We start from the raw sequence: 10,372 nt of genomic DNA, 5'->3' as shown, positions 1-10,372 counted from the left end.
GAAGGAGTAAAGAACCAGAAAAAGAATAATTGTTCACCTCCCTTGAGATAAATAATATTTTTCATTAAACTCAGCTAATGCCTATCAAGAGCCACCGGATTGATTATATAATATGAACAGTTATAATTCTGCCAAATCCTGAGAGTGTTTACATGCACTGAGGCGAATTTGGAAATTTAAGCATACATGTGTGAAGACATTTCAGTGCGTAACTTGTAATTATTTCAATGTCAATGTCAATTTGTACAGAAAGGAGCTGTTTCCTTTTAATTTTCAAAGTTAGAGCATGTCTAGGTTCCCTGAATATCCTTAAACTCTGAGTAATCCAGGCATCACCACTTCATTTCTTTTGGCCTCATTGTAAGCCAGGAGTTTCTTCTTGCTGGAATTCATTGACATAGAACTAACCATAAATTATACAAAGATAAACTAATTATAGAGTAATGGGGCAGTTGCAGTACACATTTTTTTTCTCTGACATTTCTTTTCTGTCCCATAATAGCTCTAACACTGGGTTAATCATTTCTATTTAAATGTTTTCTTTATGGTTAATTTCACGCTAATATCACTCATCTCCATCTTGAGTCTCCTGAGGCAATGAAGGACACACCCAGGAAATGGGCAGGCTTGGGACAAAGAGGAGCTGTGACAGCTATGCAGTTAATATTTATTCTTGACATGATCAGCTCTATAATAAAAATGTATAAAACATGTTGCTTCAGACCAGCATATGTTACATGGCTCTTTTTAAAATGCTTTTACAGTTTCCTCCTACCAAGAATATGACTGAAAGCTGCAGATCCTTTCTGCGCTACTTTACCCATGTGGGACCTTTCTTAAGCCTTCACATTGTGGAAATTCATGTTTGAATTCTCATCATCTTGTGTCTTAGTCAACTTTGCCTTGCCATTCTCTTGACAGACCCAAGCTTGTCCTTCCTTATCCATCTGAAGCACTGGAAACATTGCCCTAGCACATGGTTTGGGTTTTTGTGTCTGTTCCTGGCTCTCTCTCCTCAGGTTAATTTAAGATTTTCTTTATTTACCCTTATCTGTGGGAAGCTCTTGTATCCCTGATGGCTCCAATCAGCCCATGTGTAAGCACAACTTTTTAGAAACCCAGGTTGCTTACAAGTCAAATGCACCCAGATGAGAGGAAGAGGTATAATGTGGATTCACTGCATCAAGCAGCTGCACACTGGGAGCCAAACAGACATGCTGGTGCCTTCAGGCTAGCATCATCAAGGTGATAGTTTTCCAGCCTGCTGGCCGGCTCCTGGTGATGCCACAGAAAATGGAGCCTGTCCTGCAGACATGCTTGTATAGTGGACTCCTTCATCACACTTAATGAACTTTCAAAACATTTATAGGGTTCTGTGAGTACCCTTGTGAAATAAAAGCTGCTAATATTTCCTTTTTTTTTTTTTTCAGAGAACTATGGTTCACTTAAAACTGAACAATGAACCTACTACAAACTTGTAAAGTGGAATCCTCATCTTCAGAGCATTCTTTATCGCTCTGCTCGTTAGAGAAGAAAGCTCCCCCTTGGATTCCTCAACAGACATTTTAAACTGCGATTAAACAAAAAAAGGTTTCCAAGTGATAGAGATCACAACGGCAGCCTGACCACAACGGCAATCTGACCACATACCTGTCATCATTAACTATACATAAGACAATCCAGAGAGGAGAGTTGTACTCTCAGCTATATTGAAATATATTGGAATAGGAAGGCACAAAGATAAGGAACACACTTTACTTTTCAATGGGTCTATTTCCCCAGAGTCAGGTTATTCGGCACATCTGTGCAGCAAGTATCTGAAGCTGTAATTCCTCACTAACTACATATGTACAGAGAGCTGAATGGACAGTCCACTGAGCAAGGTGGGCCTGCAGAAGATGGCAGACCTCAAAGGCACTAGTGGCATTTCCTAGGGCCAAATAAGCACACTTACTGAAAATCTGAATTGTATTTTACTAACAGAAATGTTTAGTGAAAGCATGCCCCTCACAGAATGAATACCAGATTCACACATGGACGCTCTTGCCACTGTTCAGGAACAGTGTTACATGATTCACATCATCAAATAAAACAAGTGAATGTTGAATTGCTATGCAGTGCAAGTGATCAGAGATATTTACTAAATAATTATCAGTAGTAAATTAACTTGAAACAATCAGGATTTGTTGTTGAGGCTTTCTTGAGCAGTAAAGTTTGATCAGTCATTCAAAGTATTAGCAATTCTATTAGTTTACTCTTTCGGGAAATCAAAAATAACATCCTCTTGAATCTTTCTAATCTGTTTTCATTGGAGCTTTGTAGTTTGAAGATACATCCAGGAGACTCTAAGAGATGGATTTTAAATATAGTAATGAAAAAGCAAACTTCTACAGCCAGTACATTTGTTTGTTAACACAGCTTTCCACAGCTGTCTGTCTGCTCCTTAGGTAAACAGTGATAACATGACAGCAGGCTTGTTTCATTTCACATATGCTGGAAAATCCAATAGGTATCTACCTTCAGGTTTTTAAATCTTTCCATAGGAATTTTTATGTAGTAATCATAAAAGCAGTTGTGGAAGAGGATGTAGAGTCCATTTGCCTGTCAGATATCATTCTGAATTTCTAATTTCTTCTTTATTAAAGATTAAAGCTATACAACAAAAATGGGCCTATCTTTTTTCTATTTCCAGTTAACTTCTCAGGTCAGAAGTTAACAAGACAGGGCATTTCCTTTTTAAAATTTGTACACAGGTTTAGTGATATCCAGAAAGTAGATGACTGCTCTTTTATAATCACAAAGTGTTGAGACTCTTGAGATTATGTAGTCCAAGCCCCTTGTTCAGCTAGAGCAAGTTGCCCCAGGACATGTCCCATTGGGTTTTGAATATATCTGCAGATGGAGACTCCACAACCTCTCTGGTAAACCTGTTCCAACATTAGATGACCTTCACAGTTAAAAAAATTACCATGTTGTGTTCAGGTGAGTCTGACTCTGTCCTCCCTGCTCACTCCCTTCTGGTGTTGGTGCACACTTAGGAGCTTCCCCCTGAGCCATCCTTGCTCCAGGATGAGCTGTCCCACTTCTCAGCCTCCCCTCCTATGCAAGATTCTCCAGTCCTTTAATTATCTTGGTCTCTTCATGCTGGACTGGGCATGTTTTTCTCCATGTCTGATTTAAGTGTTCTGGTAGTTGAGCTGATACGTATTAGTGCAGAAAAATCTGTGGTCCTGTTCTTAGGCATTTCTGTTCTCACCTGCCATCTACATTTCCTTGTACTGTTAAAACAATTAATTATTCTATGTTTGTAGTAGTGTCTGTAAGGCACTAAGAATTTATCTGGCTTCTAGATAAGAAGATCACAGAGAAAGGTTGGAAAGAGAGGCCCGGGTACAATAAGGAGGGCTTTTAATTATACACAGGTGACTCAAAATAGGCAATGTGGTACAAGTCAGTTAAAAATGTAGAGACAGAAGAGAGCAAGGGGCTTGTCACTGAGTTTAAGGAAGGCAGTCAGTGAAGAAAAAGTTGAGAGGAAAAAAGCATAGAGGCAATTGCCTTAAATACTTGCATGTAATACTCGCATGTAAAAAAAAACCTGAAGGGAGAGATGAAGTAATGGACAAGGGGAAGTCAAAATAAGACAAGAGAGAGGTGAGCAACAAATATGAGGCAACAGTAGCTGAGGAGTCAGCACAGCAATACAAGGAGGGAAATGACGCAGTCTGCCGTGAAGAAGATTTCAGTGCCCCAGTGCTGGTGCTTGGTACTTATGTCAATAGCACAGGTGGTATCCCCTGATCTGGAAGGAGAAGAAATCATGGTGCCAGTGAGGTAAAAGCATTCCAACTCTGCTAAAAGGTGGAGGAGATACATTCTGAATTTAAAAATCTGAGACTATGGCTTAGTGGATCAAAACTCTATAAAACAAAGGAAAATCCATTCAATGCTAGACATTATGCGGGATGGAAACAGTGACACCTAATAACTGATGCCTCTAGGCACTACATGCAAGAAAGACTGTGGAAGAAAGCTTGTCATACTGAGTTTTGTGGTAGAATTCAGTGTTTGGGGGAGATTTCTGACCATAGAAAACAACACCAATTGCCCATTTGTGCCTTTGGAAATTTCACATGCTTTGAGTGATTCATGATCCTAATTTTGATCAGATCTGTTTTCCAAATCGAATGAGAACCACTCACCCAACAAGTTTACAATCGCACAAGCAAATCCTATGGACACCGTTTTTCCTCTGAAAAAATAGGACTGGAACACAAATCTTGTGGCAGAGCAGCTACAGGAGCACCTGTCTTCTGCATTCCAGTTGTTACAAAGAAGGCGGACGTTCTAAGCATAAAAGGTCTCTGTTGATTCTCAACTTACAAAACATTTTATTTATTTTTCTGCTTCATCATCATCACCTGCCTGATAATGGACTGCAGCAGCATGAATGTGGTAAATCTGCTATAGGAAAGCAGTGAATGGAGAATGGTGATATTCTCAATGGACACAGTGTACCTCCCCCAATAACGATTTTTATTTACAGTTACAAATGAACCTGAAGGAAATCCCTCCTATCACTATCAGACCATGTAAAAAGTCAATCTACCTCCTGCTTGTAAACTCCCTTCAGGTCCTAGAAGGCCTCAATGAGGTCTCCCCCGAGCCTTCTCTTCTCCAGATTGAACAAGCCCAACTCCCTCAACCTGTCTTCATGCTCCATCTCTCTTATAATCTTCGTGGCCAAAATACTGCCTGAAACACAGCTGACCTGCTTGAAGGAGCATCACAGCTCTCTTTGGCCTGACTGCCCGCTGCTGCCAGCAAGGAACTTGCTATATATAAGAGCGAGCTCAGTGCTGCTGCGCTGTACTGCTAGCAATTATCACAGGCTCCAGCCATAACAAGATCCTCAATAGATCTGTGTCTTGAGAGCTCCTATGGGCTGATGATAAGTACCAGCACAGCAACACGCAGAAGATGCTCAGCATCTCACAAGGCCCAGTGTCAGCTGACTCAGCTCTCATATGACTGGCAACTTGATTCTGACCTTAAAAACTCTTATCAAATGTTTGATGAGAAACTGTGGCTTGTGTAGTGCGGAATCATAGCTGGAGCAGGCTCAGACCTGCTGGCCTGCAGGCCCTATGGAAGCTGGAAGGCAGAAGGGACACAAGACCTTCTGAAAGCACAGTCATCCTGAGAAACATCCCTCCTTTTGCTTCAGAGCATCTGGATGGGGTGCACATATCTGCTGCATCCTCGAGGTAACCAGGTTCCCCTTTTTGAAGGGTGGTTGCAAAGTTCCCCCTGCCTTTATCTTCTGGTCTCACTGGGACAGAGCTCTGCATTTCCTGGGGAAAGACACTGCCTGCTTAGCCTATGGTGGCACCTTTTTGTGGATTCTTTCTTTCTTTCTTTAGTTTTTTCTTTTTCTTTTTCTTTTTCTTTTTCTTTTTCTTTTTCTTTTTCTCTTTCTCTTTCTCTTTCTCTTTCTTTCTTTCTTTCCTTCTTTCTTTCTTTCTTTCTTTCTTTCTTTCTTTCTTTCTTTCTTTCTTTCTTTCTTTCTTTCTTTCTTTCTTTCTCTCTTTCTCTCTTTCTCTCTTTCTCTCTTTCTCTCTTTCTCTCTTTCTCTCTTTCTCTCTTTCTCTCTCTCTTTCTCTCTTTCTCTCTTTCTCACATTTGTGATTCTGCAAGTAAAATGCTGCTCTTTCCCACTGCTGAAACATGTAGAGGTGTTCTAGAATAACAGATTATTGGATCTGGGTTTCAATCCTATCAGATCCATAAGGTCTATGCGTAAGTTGTGATATGAGGAGGGCTGAGCACTTCTGCAAAGTGAGAAAAAATGATGGCATACAAGCTTGCAAAGTGTACCTGGTTCATCTGGAGCGTGCCCAGACATTACCTGAAAAGTGAAGGACACATCTGCAGGGCTTCCCAGAGGGAAGGGGTCCTTGAAAGAACTCCCCAGATGCAGCCTTGTCATTCCTGCTTTGCCTTGGGGACCACATTTAGCCCTTCAGTGTAGAATTTGAGTAATAGGTGACTTCTGTTCTGCAGAGCTCAGAGGGCAGGCCCTGGGCTTTCAATGCTTACATGCTCACTTAACTGTGCATCTCTGGATGATCCCCCTTGAAGTCAGCGAGGTGACTCACACGTAAAGTTATCTCCATGCCTAATTTTTTTTGCACTGTGAAAGCGCAGATGAAGATAGGATGAGAGAAAGGAAGTGCCATTATCCTCATCTGCAAGATGAGGAACTGAATGAAGCACAGCAAAAATGAGATCCCACTCCACCACCACAGTGCGTAGACGCGTTTCATCGCTGCGCGTGTGAGTAATCCCCTCCGGGTCCGCCGTGTTCTCTGGACCGAAGCGGGAGCTCTGGATTTCAGCCGCCGCCGTTTTTAAGTAAGTTGCTCAAGTTCCGACCCCGAGCCGCTAGACGCGGGTGCGCCGGGGCGTCTCTGTCCCCTGACCTCCTCTCGCGGACCCCCCCGCCGCCTCCGTCCATGAGCAGCGCGGCGGGCGCGTACCGGCACCGGCACCGGCACCTGCGGGCGGGCGGGAACGGACCGGGGGCAGCGCCGGCAGCGGGAGCGCCGCCCGCCCGGAGCTGCAGGTAGCAGGGAGCGGGTGGGTGCCCGTGCGGAGCCGGGGAGAAGTTGCCGGGAGCCCGCCGTGCTTCCTCCCCGTGCGCTCCCGTCCTCCCCCGCTTTTTGTTTAAAAACGCCGCGCGCTGGGCTGGGAGAGATGGAGGCTGCTTTGAATGTCGGAAAAGCGAGGAGCTGGCCGAGGTGGGCATAGGCTCGCAGGGCAGGGGGCGGCTGGAGCGCTGTCCTCGCTGCGCTCCCGCTCGGCGGCTCCTCAGCCCCAGCCCTGCCCCAGTCCCAGCGCTCGCTGCTGGCAGCGGTAGCTGCGAGAGGAGGCGGCACGGGGCTGGCAGCCGCTGGAACCGTTCGGGTCGGGGTTGAGGAAGCGGTGTCACTGATAGCTGGCTACCGCCCAGAGAGCCGGGCGGCCAGAAGTTCCCTTGCTTGTCTTGGCGCACAGACTGTCACAGCCGGAGGTTTCCCTTCCCGCTGCTCCGCAAAGTTACCCCTTCTGCGAAGGGGCTGTTTCACTCCGTAGGCAGTATTAAGGAAGATGTGTGTAGTGAGGAACCCCGCGTGTGAAGGAGCGACTTCCCACTGCAGCGCTTGGTGCTAAGGAAACTTTTAATTTTGTGCTTCAAGAAACCCGATTCCTTCTTGGATTACTTTCTTACCTTGGTCTGGAAGGTATGGTAATGCTGCCAGGTGTGCTGCGGAGTGTTCTGCTAACAAAACTTCTAGAAGATGGGATGGTGGTAATACTGTGTCAGTGAGCATTTGGAGCTTAGGCTTGAAATTACCCTAAAAAATTGACGTTTTGTGGAATGCAAGAATTCTTAGACTAGTATGTCCACTGGCTTGTACTGAGTGAATGGCTGTAAAGGAAAATAATGCTGGCTCTTTTTTCTTTTCTTTTCTTTTCTTTTCTTTTCTTTTCTTTTCTTTTCTTTTCTTTTCTTTTCTTTTCTTTTCTTTTCTTTTCTTTTCTTTTCTTTTCTTTTCTTTTCTTTTCTTTTCTTTTCTTTTCTTTTCTTTTCTTTCTCCTCTTCTCTTCTCTTCTCTTCTCTTCTCTTCTCTTCTCTTCTCTTCTCTTCTCTTCTCTTCTCTTCTCTTCTCTTCTCTTCTCTTCTCTTCTCTTCTCTTCTCTTCTCTTCTCTTCTCTTCTCTTCTCTTCTCTCCTCTCCTCTCCTCTCCTCTCCTCTCCTCTCCTCTCCTCTCCTCTCCTCTCCTCTCCTCTCCTCTCCTCTCCTCTCCTCTCCTCTCCTCTCCTCTCCTCTCCTCTCCTCTCCTCTCCTCTCCTCTCCTCTCCTCTCCTCTCCTCTCCTCTTTTCTCTCTTCTCTCCTCTTTTCTCCTCTTTTTTCTTTTTCTTTTTTTTTCTTCTCTGTCCTGCATTGAGTCTGCTACCACATAGCACTGCAAGTAGCATTTTCAAAGGCTTTGAGCCAGGGCTGAGAAGTTAGAATTAGACCCTCCTGAACATGTTTCTCTTTGCAATAACTGGATGCCACAAATCCATATGCATTTACTGTCCAGCAGTCCAAAAGAAAAAAAAAAAGATATCTAATTTTGATTATAATTCACGCATTCACCTTTACAACCATTTGCTAGACTTTAATAATCTAATTCTAAAATTAAAGGCTTTAGTGCATTGTAAGAGCCAAATCCTTTAAAAGACCCTTTAAAAGACGCGCTCTACTAGCTTCAGTTGACTGCTCACATGCACACTGGAGTACCAAATAGTGTGGCTGTCTATAAAACATTATAAATGAAATATAAAGAAAAACTTGAAAAAAAAAGACAAAAAAACCCAATAGCAACAAAAAACAACCAAACGTTAAAATCCCTACTTCAACAGACTTCATCTGCATTAACTCTGCTGGGGGATGTTGTGGCTGCCTTACTGTACTGCTCTCGCCTGGCTGGTGAATTGCATAGTTTAAGGGTTTGGAATCTTAGTAAAATGGAGAAATTAGGGATGAAGTGGCTTTTTTACATGAAAATGTCATTGCTTCTGGATTTTACAAAGCAAATTTTTACCTTTAACTAACTTTGTTTATTCTTTTTCTCTAGTGAGGGAAATTTATTTTTTGCCTCTAGTGAGGGAAAATTTAAGACAAAATTAAAAAAAAAGTGAAAATAGATTTGATTATATTACCATGCAAAAGCCCAATATTTCTCTTTCGAGGTTAACGTAGCAGTAACATACAGTAGTTCATAGCATGTGCTTTTTTCATGAGGTATCATCTCTCCCATGCAGGAACTTCTTTCTAATATCAGTATGCTTTCCTTTGATTTTTAACTTACATTTGTTTTATGACTGAATGAAAAATACAGGATATGCTGTTTAGAGTGCAGTGTATCTCCACCTGCTCATTCCTTCCCAGCCCTCCCACTCCCAAAAAAGGATCCCTCCATCCCGAACAGAGCACTCCCAGGCAGGAGTTACATGGCTGTGTGCCTTACTGCTGTATGAAAGCCTTTGAAACTGCTGCATGTGGACATGAGAAACCAAGCACAAACCATGTGCTACCACTCTTAATCTGATAGCTGTCCTTAGCAGAACTGCGTGGGGAAGTGTCTGAAATACTGCAAAGCTCTGCACTTTCCTTAGTTCACATTTCTGTTATCCCAGACTCATTTCCAGCTTTAAAGATTTTCTCACAAATATTACACTTGTTGACTGATTTGAATGTTCTTTATTTTTGGGAGTGGGGGACAGGCTGGAAAGGGATAAGTTAATCTAAACCTGGAACTCAATATATGGCACATCTGAAAATATATGAAGAATTATGAAAGATGTCCCTTAACATGAGGTAAATTGAGGATAAAAAGCCAAGAAGAAAGCAAGCTGATCCACTGAGTGGGAATGAGAACCATATGGAAGCCAGCAGAAGCACAGTGCTGGTCATCCTCTGGAGCCAGGGTGTCCACCTTGCTGCACTGTCTGCAGGAGTCACCCAGCTCCAGGGAATGACTTCCAGGAAAGCAACAGGAAGGCAGTGGCATAACATGGAATTCCACTTACTGCCCTAATTCAGGTGGGAAGGAGTGGGGGGCCTCGGTAAGGAGACTTTGATCTCTTTCCCCAACATAGTGACAGGAAGACAGTATGGGGCTTGCATCCCTCTTTGCCCTTCGTGCTTCACGGTGACTTGGAGATGCTTTGACATGGGTCCTGCGTGCACTCTCTGAGCCAGCTGAGTGTTCCCAGACTGGCTACCCAACTCCCAGTGAGCAAAGTGCATCAATGTAGTTTTGCAGGTCACACACACACAGAGTAACACCAGGGACACAGTGCTGCCATACACCTGCAACTTCCCACCTTGGCTCTAGAAATAGCTGCATTTTTCATTATACAAGCATCAATGACATGTTTGTCATTTGTGCTACACACAGAGTACAATAAAAATGCAATAGTCCCCATGTAGGTGTTACTGTAGCACTTTTCCTTTCCCTTGTGGAGGTTAATACCAAAAACCTGGTTTGCTTGCCCCTTCCAATGACTGAATAGCTATGCAGAAATGTAAGTGGAGAATCAATCCACAGAGTTTTACAATGCAAAGCTTGTTTCTCATCATTAAAATCGGATAACTCCAAAATCAAGCCAAAAAAGTTCCAGTCTTGTTTTATTTGAGCTTAGGTACTTCTTAGACTATCAGTGCAGTCTTACAGAAAATAAGGAAATGGGTCCAGTTTGCATTCAGGCGACGGAAAACAAGGAAGGGCATAATGAATTGAATACTATTCTGGCAGATCATTTTTGGCAACATTTTTA

The 10,372-nt window shown here is 43.1% G+C and overlaps 1 protein-coding gene across 4 annotated transcripts in view; it reads left to right on the top strand.

Annotated features, from left to right (window-relative positions):
• Positions 1 to 6,037: 6,037 nt before the first annotated feature.
• IKZF1 (IKAROS family zinc finger 1) overlaps positions 6,038 to 10,372 on the top strand; it is a 72,955-nt gene continuing 68,620 nt past the window's right edge. Inside the window, exon 1 of one of the 4 annotated variants that reach the window (XM_048939367.1) lies at positions 6,038 to 6,414. Coding sequence is in view for 1 of the 4 variants with exons in the window: in XM_048939364.1 (XP_048795321.1) it covers positions 6,773 to 6,800 (28 nt within the window). In the remaining 3 variants the exon portion in view is untranslated. The other 3 variants (XM_048939369.1, XM_048939364.1, XM_048939366.1) reach the window with 3 other exon arrangements.

The sequence above is a fragment of the Lagopus muta genome, chromosome 3 (genome assembly GCF_023343835.1).
Source record: "Lagopus muta isolate bLagMut1 chromosome 3, bLagMut1 primary, whole genome shotgun sequence".
NCBI lineage: Eukaryota > Metazoa > Chordata > Aves > Galliformes > Phasianidae > Lagopus > Lagopus muta.
The sequence above is the reverse complement of the archived record's forward strand: the minus strand, read 5'-3'. Positions and strand labels throughout refer to the sequence as shown.